The 25397-nt window shown below is 40.7% G+C and overlaps 1 protein-coding gene across 5 annotated transcripts in view; it reads right to left on the bottom strand.

The window, feature by feature from the left end:
- The window catches only part of VGLL4 (vestigial like family member 4), a 161916-nt gene that overhangs the window by 120225 nt on the left and 16294 nt on the right, over positions 1–25397 (bottom strand). For all 5 annotated transcript variants that reach the window (XM_060307172.2, XM_060307171.2, XM_060307170.2 and 2 more), the window contains one exon: positions 19999–20064. In XM_060307172.2, the coding sequence (XP_060163155.1) occupies positions 19999–20062 (64 nt within the window). In that variant the 5' untranslated portion in view covers positions 20063–20064. The remainder of the gene's footprint in view (positions 1–19998; positions 20065–25397) is intronic.

Raw genomic sequence — 25397 nt, 5'->3', positions numbered from 1 at the left:
ATCTCCACCTACACTGAAACAGCCCAGTGGAAAGGATATGCACTGTGGAATCTGTCCAGTCTGGTTTCTCACCCCGTCTCTCCCAATCTTTGCCAGGCGGAGACAATACTCTCCATCTCACTACTTTGCACGACATCGGACACTTCATAAGCTTTCAATAAGTATTTGTTGGATGAATGGATGGATGGGTGGGAAGTAAACGTGGAAATGCTCACACCATTATAGCAGGTATTCAGTAGAGGGCAGCAGCCCTCCTCCCCTCCCCAGGGCTCTGTCCCCTGCCTTGTCCTCATCTGCTGTGGTTTTCTCTCCTTCCGAGATGATCCATTCCCATGGAGTCGATTATTACTATTATTATTATTACTAGAATACATTCCAAATTCATATGTCTAGAATTGACAATCTGATCTGACAGCAATAAAACTGTGTCATCTTTCCCCAGCATTAGGTCCCCTTCTAAAATTCTCTTTTTCTCAACCAATCAACCAAAACTAAGTACCTACTGTGAATTCTATACTGTGCTGGGCACAATGAAAAATTGAGAATATAAAATCCTACCTTCAAAATTATATACCTACTTGGAAATAATAAACTAAAACGTGTGAAACAATAAACTATAAATAGCAAAGTATTAATTCCACCCATTAAAAATTCATTTAACTGAAAATTCAGCTCTATGTGATAAAGATAGGAGCCAGGGAAAAGTTTAAAAAAAAGAAAGAAAAGAAGAAAAAGAAAAGACCCCAGGACAGCCAGGATAGAAGTAGTGATAACAGCATACATGCATTCTTGGACCCAGTAATTCATGTCTGGGAACTCACCATAAAGAAATAACCTTACAGGGAAGACATATGGGAACATAGGTTTATGTATGACTGATTCACTTTGTTATAAAGCAGAAACTAACACACCATTGTAAAGCAATTATACCCCAATAAAGATGTTAAAAAAAAAAAAAAAAAAAAAGATATGTTTAAGTCCTCCTCCAGGCACATACTGGTGACTGGGCCTGGCTTGAACAAGAATAAAAAGGTCACATATGACAGCAGATCTCATCAGGGTGAGAAAGTATAGACCAGTGATTTTATTTTGCCCCAGAGGCTCAGAGTCAGGAGGTATGTGAAATTAAGCGGGTGGTGATTTGTTTTCCCTCCTGGGAAATAGATGCTGCATAAACTTGAATAAAGTTCATAAACCTTTAAAAAAAAAAAAAAAAAAAAAAAAAAAAAAAAAAAGAAATAACCTTAAAAAGGGGGGAAAGGCAAGAAGAAGCTGCCTGAATAAATGACATTCACTGCAGTATTATGTATAAAAGGGAACAATTAGAAATAACTTTAAACTCCAACAATAGAGGAGCATCTGTTTTGGCCCATGCACTGGATGGCATATTATACAACCGTTAAAGTATGTGGGAACATTTCCTCACGTTAAAAAATGCTTACATTATATTAAGTGGAAAGGGGTATTAAAGAGTGCGTCCAGCATCTAACAGTGAGCGTATGAAAGAAGAAGGCAGGCACAGAAAACTGATGAGAAGAAACAAAGCAGAAGAGACACGTGATGTTCTGGATGGTCGGATTATGAGTTTTTTCTTCCTACTTTTCTGAATTTATCAGACTTTCCACAATGAGCAGGTATTAGGTAGATGATAAAAACTTAATACGGGTTGAAACATTTTCAAAATATCCAATTCTCATGTACTCTGGTCAGAGAATTCTTGACTTGGAGCCCAGTGTATCTTTCTTCATTCATTCATGAGCTTGGCTCTGCTCTAGATACTGAGGTTACAGAGGTAAATACGTTATGTACCGTAGCATCACGTGGCAGAGCAGGGGTCGCCCATGAGAATGGTTTAATTGTTTTCAAAATCAGAAGGAAAAAATGAACCATTCGTTTGAAGAGTATGTTTTAATGTATAATATCAATATATTCATCTTTATACCAAAGCAATTGTAAAATATAATTCTTAAAACGTTTTTGATGAAGGCAGGCGCCTGCAAGAGCAAACGTGCCTCAGGCTCATGAAAGTCAGACTGCGGCCCTGGGGACATTCAAGGTGAAGACTGACCGTGAAGGAGGAGCCAGCAACTCAGATGGGGAAGAAGAGTACTTCAAGCAGAGACCGCAGGTTGTGCAAAGGTTTTCAAATGGGGTAACAGTGTATATGGAAAATGTAATACCGTGACAAGGTCTGGTCTGAACCACATTTTAAAATAAAAACAAGCTGGAACATAATTAAGAATGATAAGGGGTTCAGAAATTGAACCAAGGAGGTAAGAGATCTGTACACTGAAAACTGTAAGACATGGATAAAAGAAACTGGCAACACAAATAAATGGAAATATGTCTCCTATTCATGGACTGGAAGAATTAACATTATTAAAATGTCCACACTATCCAGAGCAATCCATAGGTTCAAAGCCATCTCTACTAAAATTCCACTGGCATGTTTCACAGAAATAAAATAAACAATCCTAAAATTTATATGGAATCCTGAAGAGCCAAAGCAATCTTGAGAAAGAAGAACAAAGTTGGAGGCATCACACTTCCTCATTTCAAACTATATTATAAAACTAGAATAATGGGCTTCCCTGCTGGCGCAGTGGTTGAGAGTCCGCCTGCCGATACAGGGGACGCGGGTTCGTACCCCGGTCCGGGAAGATCCCACATGCCGCGGAGCGGCTGGGCCCGTGAGCCATGGCCGCTGAGCCTGCGCGTCTGGAGCCTGTGCGCCGCAACGGGAGAGGCCACAACAGTGAGAGGACCGCGTACAGCATTAAAAAAAAAACAAAAAAACTAGAATAATAAAGACAGTATAGTATTGGCATAAAAACAGACACAAGGACCAGTGGAACAGAATCGAGAACCCAGAAATAAACCCATGCAAATACAGTTCAACTAATCTATTACAAGAGTGCCAAGGATACACAATGCGGAAGGGATAGTCTCTTCAATAACAATGCTGGGAAAACTACATATCCACATTCAAAAGATTGAAACTGGACCCTTATACCATATACAAAAATCAACTCCAAATAGATTAAAGACTTAAATTAAGACCTGAAACCATAAAATTCCTAGAAGAAAACATGAAGGATAAGCTCCTTGACGGTGGTCTTGGCAATGATTTTTTTGGATATGACATGGAAAGGACATGCAACAAAAGCAAAAATAAACAACTGAGTCTACATCAAACTAAAAAGCTTCTGCAGAACAAAGGAAACAATCAACAAAATAAAAAGGCAATCCATGGAAGAGAAAAAAAAAGTCAAACTATGTATCTGGTAAGGGGTTAATATTATGAGTTAATATCGAGGGTTAATATTATATAATTCCCTTTATATAAAGGGGTTAATATTTAGTATTATGATACTCAATACTCAACAGCCAAAAAAAAACCCAAAAAACCACCACCAACAACAACGAAATTTAAAAATGGGCAAAGGAGGCGAATAGACATTTTTCCAAAGAAGACATATGAATGGTCAACAGGTATATAAAAAGGTGCTCAACTACACCTTTGTATCATCAGGGAAATGCAAATCAAAACCACAAAGAGATGTCACCTGTTAGGATGACTATTATCAAAAAGGTGAGATAACAAGTGTTGGCAAGGGTGTGGAGAAAAGGGAACACTTGCGCACTGTTGATAGGAATGTAAATTGGTGCAGCTACTACAGAAAACAGTATGCAAGTTCCCCCCAAAATTAAAAATAGAACTACCATATGATCCAGCAATTCCGCTGCTGGGTATATACCCAAAGGAAATGATCAGTATCTCAAAGAGATAGCTACACTGCCATGTTCAATGCAGCATTATCCACAATAGCCAAGATATCGAAACAAACTAAGTGTCGGTAAACAGATACATGGATAAAGAAAATGTGATATATATGTGTGTGTATATATAATATATATGATATCAATGTGAAAAATGTAAGACATTTATATACTAATATACATTATATTTGTAGATATTACTGTGAGATATATAGTGAGAATATATGAATACATATAATGTAAGAAAAGGAGATATTATATATTTATATAAATATATATATGAATATTATTCAGTCACAAGAAAGAAGGAAATCCTGTCATTTGCAACAACATGAAGAAGCTGGAGGACCTTATGCTAACTGAAATAAGCCAGACAGGGAAAGATAAATACCATATGATCTCACTTACATGTGGAATCTGAAAAACAGAACCAATGAACAAACATAACAAGAGAAACAGAGTCATAGATACAGAGAACAAACAGGTGATTGCCAGCGAGGGCGGGGTAGGGAATGAGAGAAATAGGTGAGGGAGATTAAGAGGCACAAACTATGTATAAAATAAATAAGCTTTAAGGATATATTGTACAATGCAGGGAATATAGTCAATATTTTATAATAATTAAAAATGGAATATAACCTTAAAAAATTGTGAATCATTAATGTTGTACACCTGAACCTTATATAATATTATACATCAACTATACCTCAATCAAAAAAAAAAGAGGTACAAACTTTCAATTACAAAATAAATGAGAAACAGGTATGAGTATACAGTCTGGGGAGCAGAGTCAATAAAAATGTGATATCTTTGTACGGTGACAGATGGTAACTAGACTTATCGTGGTGATCATGTTGTAATATATAGAAATATCAAACCACGATGTTGTGCCCCAGGAACTAACACGGTGTTATAGGTCAATTATACTTCAAAAACAAAGAAATAAACTCACAGAAAAAGAGAGTGCATTTGTGATCACCAGAAGCGGGGGTGGGGTCAGGGTCGGAGGAATTGGAAGAAGCTGGTCAAAAGGTACAAACTTCCAATTATAAGATAAATAAGTACTAGGGATGTAATGTACAACATGAGGAATATAATTAACACTGCTGCATCTTATGTACGCAAGTTGTTAAAAGACTAAATCCTAAGAGTTCTCATCACAAGGAAAAAAAATTTTTCTTCTTTCCTTTTCTATCTACGTGAGGTGATGGATGTTTACGCAACCTATGTGATAATCATTTCATTATGTATGTGAGTCAAATCTTCATGCCGTATACCTTAAACTTATACAGTGCTACATGTCAATTATATCTCAATAAAACCAGAAGAAAAATAAATAAGTAAATAATAGAAATTAAAAAGCTGAACACACAGAAACAAAAAACAGAAAACTAGATGCCAGGGGTTGGGGGTTAGGGAATACGGAAATGTTGGTCAAAGGGTACAAATTTCAGTTATAAAGATGAATAAGTTCTGAGGATCTAATGCACAACATGGTGACTAAAGTTAATAATACTGTATTATATACTAGAAATTTGCTAACAGTAGATCTTGAGTGTTCACTCCACCAAAAAAAAAAAAAAAACCAAAAACTGATAACAATGTGAGGTGATGGGTGTGTTCATTAACTTGATCGTGGTAATCATTTCACAATGTACACATATATCAAACCATGATGCTGTACACCTCAAGTAAATAAACAACTTTTAAAAACACTTTTCTGGCCGCGCAGCATGTGGGATCTTAGTTCCCTGACCAGGGATCAAACTCACGCCCCCTGCATTGGAAGTGTGGAGGCTTAACCACTGGACTGCCAGGGAAGTCCCGATACAACTTTTGTCAATCATACCTCAATAAAGCCGGGGGAAAAAAGAAAGGAAGCACATCATATATGAAATAAGTTAGAAACGAGGCATCTCAGATTAGAAAGAAAACTTAAAGGGAATGTGATAATTTTCTTCAAATATTGCAAGGATGGAAACGAACAATTCCAAGGATTAAATGTTCTAAGTAGCTGGGAGTAGAAATGTGTCCAAGGAGTGAAAGTTACAGCAATGTAGACTTCCACTCAATAAAACTGCCCTAACTCCTCTAAGTGTTTAACAACTGACACTGCAGTGAAGTAATAAACTCTTACATCCAAGCAGAGGATAGAGAGGCAAACATCAGGAACACTGCTAGGGTATCTCTGCATTAGAGGATATAAGAACAAGAGGATATAATCAAAGTCCTATCTATATAGAAAAGTCCTACGGTCCTAAATTAGCATCTGTTTGCACAGAAGTCCTCAAAGGGAAGTAGAGGTTTGCTGCAAGGTGAGTTCCCCAGAAAGCGGACTGAGAGGACAGAGTGTGCAGGAAGTTTGCTGGGGGGGTTCTCTCAGGATCATCCCCGTGGGGGAAGGGAAGAAGTTAGAGAGGGAGAAGTTGGCCTTCAATGCAGTCACAGGGGCCACAGCGACCTTTGGAGTCAGGGCAAGAGGGCTGGCTGGACCTTTACACCCCTTACCCACCCGTCACTGCCTGCAGGCTGCACCGGGGAAGGGGCATGACCTCGGGAGGCAGGCTCCCATTGGCTGAGAGCTGCCAGGGGGCACACAACCAGCAGCATGGCGTCTATTACAAAGCGTTACGTAAAATTGTTGTGTGTCAATTATTTCAGTAGGAAAACATACGCCAAATGCCAACACCACATGCCGGCGCTTCACAACACTGCGCTGTGAAATAGTTAGTAGCTCAGTGGTCTCGCGTGAAAACATCACAGCACATGAATATCATTATATTTACAAACAAATCTAATAAAGGAAAAACCAAGTTTCATTCTTATTATAGAAATATCCCATCCCAATCTCCACAGGCAAAATTTAGGGGGTCGAGAATCCTCACCTAGGACACTATGGTTTTGAGGTTTGACAGCCAAAATTAACCAGTAATATTCAAATTAAATGTAAAACTAAACGTTTTTAAACCCTTCCCTCTCCTCCAAGATGTAAACAATTCCTTTACTCATTGGTTATCTTCTAACTGATAACCTTTCACCATGCTATTCCTTCATGCTATTAATACTAGGACATTAATTTATAAACTTATCTGCGCCACACATATGAAATGGGAATATCAAATAACGAGACTTCCATACAGCTCAACTGAAATCCAGGTTCAATACCACGAAAAATAACCAAACCCAGAGAAGAAAACAAAATTTGACTCACTCTTTAAATATGATCTATGCATATACTTCAAGGACAATTAACAATTATTTTATATTTTAATTCATAACTCTTGAAAAATAGGTAAATAACAACTAGTCTTCTACAATTAGTGCAGCTGTGTTTTCAACAAGTCTCAAGAATAATTTACTCTGTCTGGTTAAAAGGCTGCTGATGGAGCATACGCTCAGTTATGATACAAATACTAACAAGGCTTTCCTTTTGCTCATGAAGTGTATATTTACACAACACACAAAAAAGTGATGTGCACAAAGGCAAGCAGGGCCTGCCCTCACACTGAATTATCTAAAAGGCCACCTCCTTGGTAACCAGACTGACCCATTTTTAGAGGAAAAAGAGTTTCAAATTTAATACAGAAAGATCTTTTTAATGGTCTATTCACACAAAGGTAAAGTAGCTTCTTGTGATTTATCTCTGAAATTCTTCTGAAAGCTCAGAGAGAGGGAAAATAATAAGGACAAGCAGACCTACAGTACTACAGTCAAAACAAAAATTGCTTAATTCAGGAAGATTTAGAGAAACCAAATTAAGATCAAGGGAACAACAAAATAAACAGGTGGGATTTTGAGCTGCTAAGTTTGCAGTGATTGTCACAGTAGCAAGTGAAAACTAACACAATTGTTTATTAACATCTATCTCTTGCTAGCTTTCAAGCAAATGTTGTGTCTTACACATTTTAATGTGTTCTGTTCAAATCTAGCATGGTTCTCTACACAAACTTGGCCCTCAATAATATTTTTTGAATGAATGAAATCCTGTAAATTCCCTCACTGCTTTCACCAGAGGAAGAATTATATTAGAACCATCTAGATCAAATTTCTTTCGGTGGGTTCTTTATCACAGAGCCCAGAAGCTTACAGACTCTTTACGTTTTTTGAATTTTCTTGTTCACTGGTCTTAGTTTGACTTCCCTAAACGTTTCTGAAATACATAAACCTCTACAAGGCTGTTTCTTTTAAAGGATGGCTACTTTTCTAATAATAACAAACATATTCAGTATATAACTGAATCACTTGCAGTACATACCCTTGAAACTGACACAACATTGTAAATAAACTATACTTTAAAAAAACACACTTTGGGGTTTTACTGTCTGGGTTTGCTGGTTTATTTTCATTTTCATTTATAAAGACAAAAGCAGATAAATTTTTCTTTCTACTTTTGCTATTATTATTGTGGTTGTTATTGTTTTGGTTGTCCATTTGACTCACTTATTTCCTATTTTCCGAATAAATGCATCTTCTTCTCAATACTGCTTTGGCCTCATCCCACCAGAACTTCAATCCGGCAGATGCATAAGATCCTAATATCTCTGTAAAATTCTGCAACATTTTGTTGCCTATCTTCCAAACCCCTAATTTTGTCTTCAATCATATCCATTCAATTCTCAAGCTGATCTCCCTTAATCTTTTAAATTCAATAATCACAGCTTTAATCTCCATAAACTCTGTTGTTTGTTCCAAATGATCTTTTTCTTCATAGCAGGGTACTTTTATTTAATATATTCATACTGTCAAATCTCTTTAAAGATCTAACATGTTTTTACTTCTCCGATACTCCCCAGAGTCTTCTGACTCAGGTTCTTTTCTTTCATCCTATTTGTTTTCCTCAAATGTCTGATGATCCCTTGATATTCATTCATACTTAAGAATAAAAGACTGGGTTGATCCACAAGGGCAACTAATGCCTGTTTCCTCTGGAGTATGAGGTCTCTCCCTGGGGAGGCTCAGCTGTAGGGCTCTAGGTAAAGAGTACAGGATGCGTCTGATGATGGGCTTTGCTTTAGGGTATAGGAGTGAGGAACAAGCAGCAGGCAGGTTGGGAGACAAATACACAGACCCGCCAAAATAAGAAAGTCTTGCCTCTCGTGTGAAGGATTTGAGTAGATACTGCCTATTAGAAGGCTCAGACTTCCTTCCCCGGCACCCTTTTTGCTGTGGGTGCCCATGGTGATCTTAAACTCTACTCTGCTTCTCTCTCAGGTCCCTAAACCCACTGGAGGAACCCTCCCAAGCAGGATGTTGACGTTTTGTGAACACAGTCAGTTCTTAGCCAGGGGATCACTGTTATAAATGGAATACTTTAATTTCCTGAATTTTGCTCCAGGGCCCCTTCCCACTGGCAGTTGTTAGTCACTGTAAGTTCTGCTTTTAATTCAGTTTTGCACCTGTGTTTGGGGTTATGATTTTTTTACTTTTGTTTTTGTTTTCTTTTGTCAATCTAATCGCATCTGTTTTCAGTTTTCCGGCAATTCTTTGTAACTCTTACTCTAACGAAGGTAGGCACCCTTGCTGGTTTTCCGGCAGCGTTACAGATTATTTTTTTTAAATGTATCGTGTACTTTCTTATTTTAAAGGATTTCTGTTAAGCAGGGAGCCTGATGCATGTGTTCAGGCTGTCATTTTACTCCAAACATCCAGTTTGTCCTCCCGAATTCCTAAATGAAACATTCCTTTGTAATTTAAAGTGTTTTATTCAAAGCACCCTAAGCTAGCACTTTGCTGGGGAACTGAAAAAAATCATTCTTCTCAACCCCTGCTTACCGGTAAACAAAACGGATTTCTGCCTTGCCCAGTTCACTTAAGAAATGACTACAGCCCAGTTAAACAAGGTTAAGTTCCATGAGAGAAGGGACTTTTAAGCAGTATTTTTCAGAGGGAAAAAAAACACATGTATTGAAGCTTGATGAAAAGTAGAGAAAGAAATGGTAACTTCCCTCGATTTCAAATGGAAAGAAGATGTACTCATTTCATTTACAAGGAATCAAGAGTTTGATCCAATAAAAAGCAGTTAACAATAAATCAAAAAGCCACTGAGGAAGTAACAGTTTGATTTTTCAAACTGAATTTGATTTCTCTAAAAGTGTAAATCCCACACGTACTGCTTCTACAAATTATATCCACATACAGTGTCAACAAGCATTTCATAACTGTGTAACATAAATCTTTAAGAAAACAAAAGAAGATGAAGAAAAGATGTGGCCTTTTGTCTTTTAAAAATAAACAGTATGAATAGAAAGAGAAATACACACATACCCAGATTCATGTCCACACTGAGATCATGACAGATACTTGGAGATGTTTCAATATTAAATATCACCTTTTCCAGCTCTTAAAGAATCGCTATAGGAATTCACAACTACAAAGGGGGAGGGGAGAGAAGCTGATGGAAGTTGCTTTTTTAAAAAATCTGTTCTTTTAGGTTGTATTAATAGAAGTATTGGGACTAAACTAGAAAACACATACTAGATAGATACTTATAGGTTCCATCTTGGCAAAGGAACTACTGTTGGCCTCACATGGAACTTTAAGTATCTAGAAATTTTATATAAAAATCCAGCCTTCATGATGTCTTGAACAATCAGAGCTCCACATTCAAATGTAAAAGTAGTCAGCTGGAGCCAGTAGTAACAACTGGCTCTGTAAGGAGGGAAAACAAAAAAGCCAGGATCTGGTGTAAATACTCCCACCAGGGCTGATTTCAAGCTCCCAACGTGACTCGAGGTTGGGAGGAGACTCGCACAACCGGCTCCTGTGAGCCAGCTCTGGCATAGCAGTGGCTGGAGCTGGGTGGGGGCCGCCCCCTGAAAAGGAGGAAGAGTTTCTGTTCTCCAGGGGTCCCTGCACCCTGCAGTCTCACACTTGGCCACTTCAGGCACCTGTCACCAACCCACCCAGCTCCCTCTCTCCCTTCACCCCCAAGGACTCATGACTAAGACAAGGCTGGTGGCGGTCCTCAGCACACTGTGCCCAGACCACACACACAAATCACTGTTCAGGTGTGAATGTTCCATCCTACAGGAGGCAGACTGATGAGCCAGGGTGGGTGAAGACAGCGACTTCAAATGATGGTTTGGAAGACACCCAACAAAGAAGGGTCCTTGTGCTGGGGGTGTCTGGACAAGATACTGATTAGGGAGGGCAAGGATTTTCTCAAGACACAGGGAGGGGAAGAGAGGATGGGGAGGGAGGAACGTGGAGAAAGGTATGTATCAAATGAAGAAAGGTAAGTACTTCAGCCAAAGATTCTTTTCTTTTTTAACATCTTTATTGGAGTATAATTGCTTTACAATGGTGTGTTAGTTTCTGCTCTATAACAAAATGAATCAGCTATATGTATATATATATATCCCCATATCTCCTCCCTTTTGCATCTCCCTCCCACCCTCCCTATCCCACCCCTCTAGGTGGTCACAAAGCAACCAGCTGATCTCCCTGTGCTATGCGGCTGCTTCCCACTAGCTATCTATTTTACATTTGGTAGTGTATACATGTCCATGCCACTCTCTCACTTCGTCCCAGCTTACCCTTCCCCCTCCCCGTGTCCTCAAGTCCTTCTCTACATCTGCGTCTTTATTCCTGTCCTGCCCCTAGGTTCTTCATAACCATTTTTTTTTAAGATTCCATATATATGTGTTAGCATTCGGTATTTGTTTTTCTCTTTCTGACTTACTTTACTCTGTATGACAGACTCTAGGTCCATCCACCTCACTACAAATAACTCAGTTTTGTTTCTTTTTATGGCTGAGTAATATTCCATTGTATATATGTGCCACATCTTCTTTATCCATTCATCTGTCGATGGACACTTAAGTTGCTTCCATGTCCTGGCTATTGTAAATAGAGCTGCAATGAACACTGTGGTACATGACTCTTTTTGAATTATGGTTTTCTCAGCGTATATGCCCAGTAGTGGGATTGCTGGGTCACATGGTAGTTCTATTTGTAGTTTTTAAGGAACCTCCATACTGTTCTCCATAGTGGCTGTATCAATTTACATTCCCACCAACAGAGCAAGAGTGTTCCCTTTTCTCCACACCCTCTCCAGTATTTATTGTTTGTAGATTTTTTGATGATGGCCATTCTGACTGGTGTGAGGTGATACCTCATTGTAGTTTTGATTTGCATTTCTCTAATGATTAATGATGTTGAGCATCCTTTCATGTGTCTGTTGGCAATCTGTATATCTTCTTTGGAGAAATGTCTATTTAGGTCTTCTGCCCATTTTTGGATTGGGTTATTTTTGATATTGAGCTGCATGAGCTGCTTGTAAATTTTGGAGATTAATCCTTTGTCAGTTGCTTCATTTGCAAATATTTTCTCCCATTCTGAGGGTTGTCTTTTCATCTAGTTTATGGTTACCTTTGCTGTGCAAAAGCTTTTAAATTTCATTAGGTCCCATTTGTTTATTTTTGTTTTTATTTCCATTTCTCTAGGAGATGGGTCAAAAAGGATCTTGCTGTGATTTATTTATAGAGTGTTCTGCCTATGTTTTCCTCTAAGAGTTTTATAGTGTCTGGCCTTACATTTAGGTCTCTAATCCATTTTGAGCTTATTTTTGTGTATGGTGTTAGGGAGTGTTCTAATTTCATTCTTTTACATGCAGCTGTCCAGTTTTCCCAGCACCACTTATTGAAGAGGCTGTCCTTTCTCCATTGTATATTCTTGCCTCCGTTATCAAAAATAAGGTGACCATATGTGCGTGGGTTTATCAGCCAAGGATTTTTGACTCTGATATTTTTAATTCAACTGTGAATGACATTAAAATAGTTCAAAACATTTTTATGTGTATTAAAGGAAAGCAGGGATATCTAAAGACTGAAAAATATTCATTTAAAGGAAATAATAAACCATCCTCAAGTGTCTAAAGAGCTATTCAGTGGAAGAATCTAGTTCCAACATCCATTATGCTAATTAACAAGCCATTATTTTCACCAGTGAGATCCATTTCTAACATTTAATGTGCTAATTTGATCTGATATAAAACTACAAAAATAGCAGAGACATTTGTAGTAGCCGTCTCTGGGGGGCAGCCCTTCTGATTAGATGCCAGGTGCCCACTCTGGGAAGCAAACGGTGATTAAAGCATCTGGCCACACCTAGAGAGTGTCTTAAATAAGCACCTAATACTCTCCCGCCTTATGTTTTATGAAGCTTTTTAAAGTAAATTGGGCTACTGGGCAATGATCTTTTCAATGCCATTGTTCATGAAAGGTAAATAACTGAACGCAGAAAACAAATCATGAGGGACTCCAACCTTTAGAAAAGGCAGTAAATTCAGCCTCCTTACTTTTAAAATCAGAAGGAGGCTTGGGAACACGAAGCCAGAGAAGAAGACAGCTCCCCAGGACCTGTGCATTCCTCTCCTGGAGGACTCTGCACTGCCCAGCAACGGCTGACACTCAGTTATTAATTGCTCTCCTGATGATCGTAGCACGTGACGGCGCATCAAGATACTGGGGTGGGTGGGGGAAGCACCTCAAGTTTTTTTTTAAACTTTCATCTTGACTTAGGCATCCAAAGTCTTAATGCTTCATTTTTTCTCTGACACCTCCCACTCAGCCTACTGCAAAGGCTCGTTATAAGAATCAAATGAAAATGTTTTGCAAACTATGAAGTATTATCAAGAGGGAATCAGGACTCCTTTGAATTTGTATGTTATTAGTAGTCATAGTGATAATTAGAGTGAGTCATTTTTGCTAGTGTTCAATAAATTAATTCCTTAGAGATGAGCCTTTCACTCCAGCAGTTACTTTATTACCTACAGATGTTGATTAAAGGCTGGTCATATGCACCAAATGGTCCATGCGTGGGATATGAAGCAGAAGAGTGTAGAACCCTTGCCGTGAACAGGTCTGGGGTCTAACACCAACCCACAGAACCTTAGGTCCTCAAGTCCAGCCACTCACCCAATGCCTATTCCCTTCCTCAATGCCTCTGAACAGTCATCATCTCATCTCTGCCTGAGCACTTTGGCAATAAGGGATCTTGTTACCCTGTAAGCAGCCCGTGTCATCAGAGCCGAGATCCTCTCCTTGTGTTCACTGAGGTACTTACAGGAAAAGAAAGCTCAGGGTAAAGGGAAGTTCTGGGGCGGCAGGCAGCTGAGCCACCGGCATGCGTGAGGACAGTCCGGGCAGCCCCTGCGTACGTGCTAACACCCGTCCTCCACATGTGGCTGATGACAGCTACTTCATACCTAGGAAACGCTGTTTCACTGGTTGGGAAACGTTTTCCAAATGGAAACCTCCCTGCTGACTTATTAGTGGAGGGGGCATGGACAGTTTTGTTTGTTTTTAACCTGCAACCATGTCTTCAATGGCCTCCCACCTGAGGACACACCGAGCAGATGAATGAGGGCTCAGGCTTCAGAGTTCAAACCTCAGCACTGCCATGACCAGCTAAGCATCCTTAGGCAAATTATTTCAGTGCTGTACATCTCTGTTTCCTTGGTCATAAAATGGGACTAACTATAGTGCCTCCTGAGGAGGGTTGTTGTGAGAACTGAAAGAGAGAACACAGTAACCCTTAAACTGAGGTCCACAGGCAAATGCTGAGGGATCTGGAAGGAGTTTTCACTTGTGCTGTTATTTCACTGAGAATCTTTTTTTTTTTTTTTTAAATCTGACGTAAGTGTATCCTGAATCAGACACCTACTATAAATATAACCAAGTGTTGGCACATGATTTTGGTGACTGTGTTTGCATTTTTTTCCTGGTCTAATGAGAAAACTACAGAAACAGACCTAGTATGAGATTGAGGTATTTGCACTAAAAGAAAACCAGTTTATGTCACCATAATGCATGCAATGAAATAGTTTACAAGAGTTTGCACAGATAAAAATGGTGGGGGAAATTGTGTCAAAGGACACATGGCAGTACAGGCACGGTGACGTTAAAAGAATCAAGGCCAGCGCAGCAGGAGTGGCACCATACGCCAGGGGAACAGAATTCAGCTGTAGCAGGTCATCATCTATTGGATTATGGCTAACTTTCAGAGGCTACATTTAAATGATAAGTTCATATTCTGGCTATGCAGCTGTAAAAGAACTGTAAGCATAAAGATTTTATGCCCAGTGTTCTCTTATATATTTTTAAGTAACACTGCAATAAAGATAACCAAACTGTGGTTATGAAACAGAATGTTCTTATACGTAGGAAATACATACTTAAGTATTTAGGAGTAAAGAGGCATGATAGCTTCCATTTACTCTCAAATGTTTCAGTAAAAATAATCCACATATATATGTGTGTATACATGTATACATACACATACACTACATACATATATACATATATACAATATCTCATATATATGATATGATATACATAGCATATATACAGTATCTCTCACTACATACATATATACATATATACTATATATATATAGAGAGAGAGAGAGAGAGAGAGAGAGAGAGAAGGAAATGGAACAAAATATAAACAACCTGGTTAAAGGATTATGATAGCCAAAGAATTACAGCATCTCATACCTAGAAGATCTAGCCCCTCCTTCTTAAAGATGCAGACCCAGAACTCCCGAAGGAGTATTATCAGACCAGTGACTCAGTAAGTCACATCTGGGGGAAGGGACCCAACATCAGAATCACCTGGGTAGGCGTTTGCAAAATGCTTACAAAAACTCCTTCCTCCTCTCTCCGGGAACCGCTGCCACGGTGAGCCCCTGTCTTGGATACATGGTCTCTCTACAGGTGTTAGGATATAAAGGATAAAAGTCATAAATGCAGTGATCGGAGCCATCAAATTAGGCTGCAAAGGATCCGATCGGTAGGCTCTCCATCAGTGTCTGTTAGGCAGTCTCAATGCAACACGCTTTTGGAAGCAAGAGGGACCTAAGTAGGTTTAACCAAAGGGGAGTGACCATTTTCTTGAGCACTGACTCTAAAAATCAGGAACACAACAGGCTTAGGACAGAGAGGAAGTGCCTCTAACGGGGCAGTCCTGTTTGCTCACAGTGGGTATGCCAAGTCCTTCACTGCTCTTGACCGAGAACAATGTGAGGACGTCACCCCTGTCCAGCCACCAGTGGATTCCAGCTCATCTGAATACCCTGGCTCACGGTACCTTCATGCCCCACGGGTTAGTCAAATCTCCCCAGTACACACATGGAGGAGCCAAAAGCAAGTTCACCCAATGAAAGAGATACATAAACCAAATCATGTTTTTTTCACCTGCAGGTCCCAATTCATTTGTGGATCCTAAAGTCAACTTACCAAGTCATGACCCAACTTTTATTTGGACAAAGTAAAACGCAAGGAAATATAGGCAAATCAAGCTACGCTGTGCAAAGCCAGGGTTAAGAATTGTTTCATGAAGCTTTTGTATCAATTATGTCAATATGAGTACAAAGGTCACAAGGTAGATGCTTTTTTACTCTGGGCCGTGGCCAAAATGTTTGAAAGCCACTGTGTCACGTGCTGAGAGGAAAGGCAAGAGGATAAAAGGGAGGGAGAGGATGGGGAAAAAATCAGAAGCAGCCCCGACTGGTCTGGTCACAGGAAAGCACTGGCTAAAGCACCGTAACCTATACACACAGTGACCTGACTGACGAGGAGGCCGGCAAGAAGTGATGGTGATCTAGGAGGACAGAAGTCCATCTGAGAAGACAGTATGTGAGCGCAACTCATCTTTATGTTATGATGAAGTGTATAGATTTCTTTTCTCCCTTTTTAAGGCAAAACAGAACACAACCTACACACATGAAAATGTTCCACACATCTGAGGCACTGGCCCCCATAATAACTAGAGCTTATGCTCCTAGGAATGCTTTCCCGGGAGAATGATGGTTAATTTGTGCTTCATCAATTACTCAACATTCAGCGACCTTCACCAAACAAGGAGTTAGTGAATTTCTAGGAGCAGATGCAACAGCAACACTGCTTCTTCCCCTACTGCTCCTTCTTCCCCTACTGCTTCTTCTTCCCCTACTGCTGCTTCTTCCCCTACTGCTCTATGTCACTCACGCCGACCTTACCCAGCTTGTTCTGATCATACACATTCATTAGACCAGATCAAAAGTACTACCCCCTCCACCAAAATCCTCAAAACCAAAGCTACGTGTTTCTTAAAACTATTTCAGCCTAAGTAAGGAAGTCAGCAGATACAAGAACTTAGAAGATATAAGAACAAAATTACCGAAAAGAAAACATTCTGTACATATCATGATGAAGTGCAGTATCACGTTAAAGACACACCCAGGTGACGTTATAAACATAGGTGCCTACTGTCCTGTCCACAAATTCTGTTCAATTTTGACTCCTAAAAAATAGACTTGGAAAAAGGTTAAGGTCTTCCCAGCACCAGTATTAATGATCCCTGAAAGGAGAGATTCCTCAAGCACATGGAAAATTGGCCATCTCATGTTGTATTTTCATTAAGTACCTTCCAGGATTACCCGGGATGCTGATTAAATCAATGTCTCATGAGCAGTGGAATGATTATTTTAAGTAAGTGTATTCCTTCTAGGCCATCCAGATAAGTGGCTATTGTGTTACTACAAAACCACCATTTCACTATTGACTTCAGCTCTGCAGTGTACTATTGAGATATTTCTTTGATTCTTTGCTGGTAGACATAATGAAGCCTTAAGGCTATCAGGTATTAAATACTCAATTCCTAACAGACACTGTTCCCCTCCAGATACTAAAACAATAACATCTTCAAAAATGCCTAAGTTACTGGTTCTCCAGGAGCAAAAGGAAAGACAACCATTTAGGTCACCAACACAAGTTGGAAAACTGATCTCAAGTCGTAGAACATTTTTCTGTTTGTAATAAGACACCCAAATCAGATTACATACACAAGACTTTTTTAAAGTTGAGGAGAACGTGAAGTATAAGAGCAATTTTCAACAAAAGCTAAAATAGAATTAATCTGGGGCACAGAAAGCTGAATCACGCTGAACAAGCACAAGTAGGTCTGAAAAATCTACCGAAAGGCTGTGAACTTAATGTTCAACTTCGTCTATAAACTGCCTGAATTTTCACATTCTTACATTGTTATTAGGTAATAGAAAATATGGTGAATCCCTGGTGCTTGGGTTCTACTCTTGTGGGTGGTACACAGAGCACCACAGTAAAACAGTTTCTCAAAAATGTCGCCTCCGTGTTAGTGATTACAGACATCTTTGGGCTTTTTTTTTTTTTACTTTTCTTTAAATGTAAAAAATGATCCTGAGATGCTGAAACCATTATAGAGGGATTCCAGAATCATGCCAGCCCATTCCTAAACGAATTGGAGTTCAGAATAAAGTCTACCCTGTGATCACTTTGACCTTACATACGTATATATTCTTCCTCTGTAAAACACTAATATACTGTGTTCAACGCAGGCGGAAAGTAAGAATTCCTCTCTCCCTTGGCAGTATCGTTCTGTTTCTATGAAAAACAGCTCTCTCAAACTGTAGGCTCCACGGAGGCCCTGCATCTATGTCACAAGTACACCCAGTCTCCCCTGACATACATTTTACAGCCGCAAGAGTCAATGCATAAATCAGTTCATAAGCTCCATGAAGGCAGGACTGCCACTTGCCCCCCAGAAAGGCCCCCTTTTCCATAAGCCTTCAATCACTGCTCACTGAATTGGTAACTATTCAGGACTCCAACCTGAGCAGACCGATCCTGAAGCTGGGCTCCAGGAGAGAACCTGAGAAGGCAGTAGAAAAAGAGAAGAAACTTTTACTCTCTTCACTCAGGACACAAAAAGCTACACTGAGGTCATTACTTATTTTTCATTTATACAAACACCATTTTGTTTTACTGATCCTAACTAAATGTGGGCATTATAAAACAGAAAAATGCAAAATACTGTCTTACATAAAAAACTTCTAAATTGGCTATATTAATGTTTAACGAAATCTGTAACTAGCTACTCAAGTCAGTAACGCTTATTGCAATCTTAGAGGCATAAAGGAGTTTCTTGTTGTTTCAATAAAAGCCTACAACCTGAGCTGCCTCTCCGGAGCTCAATGTCCCTGGGAATGACACTTAACATCCCTGAGCTTCAGTTTCCTTAGGAAAGGATAATTATACCTCCCAACAATCAAAAGCTAAATAAATGTAAATTACAAAAGAGGCTGGGGAAAAAAAAAAAACTTCAATGGCTATTTCATTCAGTCACTCGTCTAAAGATGATCTTGTGTGAGTGGTGGTAGTGGGGGAAGGGAGGAAGCCGCAGGCACAGGGATAACATGAAGGACTGGAGAAAGTCCTATCAGAGGGCCAACAAGGTGCCTAGAGAGAACAGGGCACGGCAGTCGCCCCAGGAGTTGACAGTTAAGATAAGTACTATACACATAAAGTCCAGTTAATCTTCACATATGTTTTGTAAGTAGCTACTATTATTTCGGGGTTACTAATGAGGAAACTGAGCCTTAGACAAATAGAAGTCCTACCAGCTAATAGAAAGGCAGACCTTACATCTTAAGCAACAGGCACTTCAGCTGCCAACTTATTAAGAACTGAACTTGAAAGTTGCTCACCTTCAAGAACTTACCATGTATAAAAGCTCAATCTCACCACATCTTCTGTCAGTAGCATTTTAGTGCTTACAAAAGAACACGACCTTGCTTCCACAGAAAACAGTCACATTCTTGCAAATATCAACTGTGAACAGTAACACTTAAAAACAAATATACCTTAGGACGAGCAGGAAAATCACTTTCACACAATGGCAAACGGCCTTCCAATGTCGGTGTTCTCTCTTCTTGTGCCCCTTCTCCACCACATTAGCGGCGCTCTCCCCCCAGTATTTGTTCTCTTTTAACTATGCAAATAGAACTTCCACGACTATTTCCCATTATATGCACACTTCCAATGACACGAATGATCTTAGATGACTCTTCGCATCTCTAGTTCTCTGTTGCTCAATTAGTCTATCAACAAACACCTATTTATCTAAACTTCTAGAGACATGTAAGGAGTATCTCCACTCCAGATCCCACTAGAGTAAGCTGCGGAGGAAAAGAACTTCCTGAGTTAACAGCTCAAGCCCTAGCATCCAAAGATAACAGAAGACTTACATGTTCTGGCACTCGAAAACAAAAATAAGGATGCCAAGCTGTTATCTCTGAAGAAAACAACCAAAATTAACAGCATACAGCCACAAAACCATGTGGGAAAACACGTGATTTTATCATACTCCAGGAGACAAGGGGGTATAGGTGAAAAACACGTAAAATGCATTCCTGACTTACGTTTTTCATCATCAGCATGTACCAGGGATGCTGCCCTTGACAAGACATCCAATGGCGTCTCCATTCCTGGTTGGAGCCCAGAAGGAAAAAAAGAGAGAAAAAAAGAATTTAAATGGAATTCCAAAGACTTTTTATAGAATTTTGGCAGTTAACCATTAGAATGATGCCTCCACCAAATGCAAATCACAGTGCTGAAGCATTATACTTGTACTGAGTCTTCCCAGCCTGTGACGAGATCCAGTGGACCTGGTTCAGGAACAGATAGAGAAAGGGGTTAAATTCCATGCTGCCTACTCAGCCAATCCTTGCCAACTCCAGGAAGCAGCTCAAGTCGGAACTAAAAGAAGGGATGTTGTGAATATTCCTGCCCGTGTTATTCGTGCTTATAAATGTTTATGTGCGTACGTAACAACATGCCTGTCCAGACATACCCAGGAGAAAACAGTTCTCGGAACAAAGGCTACTCTGTGAACACAGCATTATACCAGTCTGAGATCGTGGTGGTAGTCGTCGTTGTTGCTGGTTTATTAGTTTTAACAAAAATTACTAAGATTGAACCATTCTGTCCTTTTGCCTCCTTGGTTGAGACTCTGCAAAACTGTGTATCTTAAAATAGGCAATGTACTCATGAAACGTGTGTGAATTCCACTGGTGAGTTAAATGGTATTTTAAGTCCAATAGGAATTGTTATTTCTAAATGTCATGTTTTAAAGCTATCACCACCACCTAACACCAACGTTTTTTTTTTTTATAAAACCTGGATTTTTATTTTTAACTCTGTTTTCTTAAATTACAGCACACCTATAAAAGCAAACGCTGAAAAAGAGTTAAAGATGGTGAAAAACCTAGAGAATCAGGCTACTTTTACCCAGTTTTCCTTTTTTGGATTATTTAAATATATACACGCACACATGCATGCACGCACACACAGTTATTAGGAAAAGAGACACACCCTATCAGTTCAACAACTGAGAGAAAATACTTTAAGTGCACCCTTTAGAGATGCTCAGCATTTTCTCAGCATTCTTCAGCCTTTACTGAGTCCCTACTATGCATGTGCCAGTTACAAGACACAGCAGACCAGCTTTGCTTTACAATATTCATACCTCAGGCCTCCAAAGAAACATCAGCTCTTGATCTTGCAATGTGATTTCATTCAACAAACGTTATCTACTATGTACTAAGGCAGGAAAAATAAACAGAGCCCAACAGTTGCCTTCAAAGAGCTTTCAATTTATACAGTAGACATGCCTGCAAGAAATCTAGTTTAAGGCAGTGTTTTCCCCAAGTGTTGCACTGGATGTTCATATTTTGTAAGAAAAAAATTTTTCTATGATAAATAAGTTGGGAAAACACTGGAATAAACCAAATTAAGCAGTTTCTTTTTTTTTTTTTTTTTTTGCGGTACGCAGGCCACTCACTGCTGTGGCCTCTCCCATTGCGGAGCACAGGCTCCGGACGCGCAGGCTCAGAGGCCATGGCTCACGGGCACAGCCACTCTGCAGCATGTGGGATCCTCCCGGACCGGGGCACGAACCCACGTCCCCTGCATCGACAGGCGGACTCTCAACCACTGCGTCACCAGGGAAGCCCCTAAGCAGTTTCTTTTCCTTCCTGTGCTTTTGATAGGCTGCTGTGCCTTCTGCAGGGGCAGAGGCAGTAGGGAGGGCAGCTCTATATACTTGAAGTCTCTCAAACTTCATTGGCCTTTCTTTTAACCTGAAACACCTCCTAGGGGACACGTGGAAATCATGGATTCAGGCAAAATGTGCTAAGTGCCAAAACAGTGCTATAAACAAAATCCTATAGAAATATCAATGAATTCCGAAAGGCTTTGTGGAGAAAACAGAAGATGAGCTGAGCCTCTGAAAAATAAATCTAAAAGCACAGAAGGGAAGAACAGAAGCAGAACCCATTCAAGAACAAGCTGCCCAAATCAGCCAGAAGACAAGTAACGTGGGGACTGGAAGTGACGAGGATGGAAACTTGCACCGGCGCCACAGCACGGGAGGACCGAGGGCCTGAACGGGACTTGGGCTGGATTTTGTCCGCATTAGGGAGCCACTGAAATCTCTGAGCCGAGCAATAACTTGGCCCTTGACATGTTCCAGGGAAGTTATCCTGGTAGTGCCCTGTAGTCGCAGCCTACACAATAGGAAGCCAAAGGCAGGGGACAGTCTGAAAGACACAGGGATACAGCGGGCAGGAAGTAATGAGGGGCGTGTGTTGGAGGCAGGGGGATAAGAGAAAACACAGACAGCAGTGATGGAGCCTGGGAGGTCTCAAGGTGTCAGAGGAGAGTCCAAGAGGACTCTGAGTGACAGGGAGGACAGTGAGGTTGTAAAGCAAACAGTAAATTTCTTCTTTTTCAGAGACAAGAAGGAGGTGAGTAAAATCAGAGGCATATGATAGAAAAATAAATGACATTCACAATCCTTGTCTTCCTTGTAAGATAGAAAAGATCACCTCCTGAGAGTAAGGATTTGGAAACTTGTTCAAAGGCAAAGAAACAAAAGTTTGGGACAGACTGACAGGAAAAGGTTTGCTGAACTCACAAGAACTCAGTTACATTCTCGTCACACAAGCCAGTTTCCTATTCAGGCAAGATTTGAGTTTAAAGTCTTTTTTTGGGGCTGCATTGGGTCTTCATTACTGCGCGCGGGCTTTCTCTAGTTGTGGCAAGCCGGGGCTACTCTCCGATGCGGTGCGCGGGCTTCTCACTGAGGTGGCTTCTCTTGTGTGGAGCACGGGCTCTAGGCGTGCGAGCTTCAGTAGTTAACAGCACGCGGGCCCTAGAGAACATGGGCTTCAGTAGTTGCGGCACATGGGCTCAGTAGTTGCGGCACATGGGCTCAGTAGTTGCAGCTCGCAGGCTCTCGAACACAGGCTCAGTAGTTGTGGCGCACGGGCTTACTTGCTCTGTGCCATGTGGGATCTTCCCAGACCAGGGCTTGAACCCGTGTCCGCTGCATTGGCAGGCAGATTCTTAACCACTGTGCCACCAGGGAAGTCCCTGACTTTAAAGTCTTTTATTTTAAGTAAATGCCGATAAGCATTCTACTCTGTAAAGCAGTATTTAGACTCACAATTGCTTAAATTAATTGCCTCATTAAGTTGAAGGACAATGCTTTCAAAATTCTAAACCCCAAAAGATACATGTTAACATGTGCCTCTTACGCAAACTATGTGCATAGAAGCAAAATATCAAAGCATAAAAATACCAAATGACACAAAAGTAGACCCAGAATTCTAGCACGTGGAAGATTATTTAAGTTCATTCACTCCAAGCTACTTAGGTTCAAAGTAGGTAGATAAGAGATTAGGTGTTTAAGGTTCATCTACGAGGCACCTGCCATCTGCTGCAACCTTATTAATGTGACCAATTTTTATTACACAATTACTGAGTTCAGCAAAGTATCCGGGAGAGGTCACAGAGAAATAGAAGATATGATCCCTGCTTTTAAGGAATTACGACCTTGTTCATGAACCTAAAGTATATGGAATGGGATAACAACAGACAAATTTAAGAGCATAATAAAAGACAAAATATAATTTAACACTGAAACGTGTAGTGTGTTATAAAAGAGAGATCAGCGTCAGCTCAAGCGTTTACCTCATGAACATGCATTTTTTTCTCAGTTTGGGGTGTGTGTGTGTGTGTGTGTGTGTGTGTGTGTGTGTGTTTTAAAAAGCCACTTCAGGGTTTCCCTGGTGGCGCAGTGGTTGAGAGTCTGCCTGCTAATGCAGGGGACACGGGTTCGAGCCCTGGTCTGGGAGGATCCCACATGCCGCGGAGCAACTAGGCACGTGAGCCATGGCCGCCGAGCCTGCGCTCCACAACAACAGAGGCTGCAATAGTGAGAGGCCCGCGCACGGCGATGAAGAGTGGCCCCCGCTTGCCACAACTAGAGAAAGCCCACACACAGAAACAAAGACCCAACACAGCAAAAATAAATAAATTTAAAAAAAAAAAAAGCCACTTCTAAGGTCTCCTTCCCATTCCTCTCCCCTGGGCAGCCTCTACTCTCTGACTTCTCCTCCTCACCTGGACCACACGGTCTGAATATTTCCTGGGTCCAAGTACCCTGTCTGATGCTTACATGTACAGTCCTGTTGGATCCACAGCCTGAGGGAAGGCACAGCCACAGGTATGAGAGCCCGGGAGGGAGACTCAGCCCCGCCCAGGCAGGATTGAGGACCCCTGCTGAGGAGCGGGGAGCACAATGTGGGTGAACTCGGGAGACAGCGCAAGGCTGGCCAGGCTGGTGTCCACTTACTGGAGTAGGCAACGGGCAGTGGTGAGTCCCTGAGCAGGCTGGGGAGGTGATGTCAAGGATGTTTTAGTTTAGCAGGTGTGGGGAGGACGGTTTGACCTGCAGGGATGAAGTGAGGAGTCACGCGGATCAGCTAGGAGGCTTCTGTAGGAACCAGGTGTGAGATAAGGACCACGAGAGCGGGTACAGTGATACAGGTGGGAGAGGAGGGCCAGGGACCAGGCACTACTTAGCCACAAAAGGCCTAAGCAAATAAAGGTGGAAGATAACAGTAAAAAAGAAAAAAAAACACTTCTGACTTTTACATCTTGTACAATATCCACAGTCCAAGAAACCCAATAAAACATGTGAGACATGTGAGTAACATGGGGGAGAAAACTACGGTCACAGTATTTGATGGAGGGTCACAGTCTGCTGAGAGGGGAATGAGCATCACGGTGGTTTAGGAGGGGGGTCTCTGGACACTAACCGTGTGAGCTTGAATAAGCACAGCGACTTCCTACCTCTGTGACCTGGGAACTGACTTTATGTCTGTGTGTCTGCTTCCTCATCTGTAAAATGGGGATGTTGATATTACCTCCCTCATAGGGTGTCAGAAGTGAATGCACTTTACACGTATTAAAATAATTATGTGTCAAAACAAAGGCAAACATATTAAATAAATTGCAAATGATGGTAAACATACTAGAAAAAGGGCACTGGCCAGTACTTGAGACAGAGAAGATTCCTCTGAGATGAGAGACCTAAAGGATAAGGGGAACTGGGCTTGTAAAGGGGAAGGTGGGGGAGAGACCAAGCTGGCCCTGTGAACGTGGGGCGCTCCCACGACCACAGCGAGAGGACAGGGCAAGGCAGGGAAGTGGGCATGGGCCGGATCATGCGTTCTCTGCAGGGTGTGACAAAGCTGAGATCTTATTCTTTAGTCAGTGAAAAGTCCTTGAATGGTCTGAGTGGTTTTAAACAGGGGAGCGACATGTCTGGTTTATTTTATATCCTTTATGAACCATAAATCATCTATGAGCTTTTGCAAAAGATTACACAGCATCTGGAAAATAAATCTAAGTACAAGCCAGTGATGAGTTCCCACTGGCGTGATAGTTTTTACAATATCGTGATCACCGAAAA

The sequence above is a fragment of the Globicephala melas genome, chromosome 11 (assembly GCF_963455315.2).
Source record: "Globicephala melas chromosome 11, mGloMel1.2, whole genome shotgun sequence".
Lineage (NCBI taxonomy): Eukaryota > Metazoa > Chordata > Mammalia > Artiodactyla > Delphinidae > Globicephala > Globicephala melas.
Note: the sequence above shows the minus strand (reverse complement) of the source record. Positions and strands in the feature narration are given on the sequence as shown.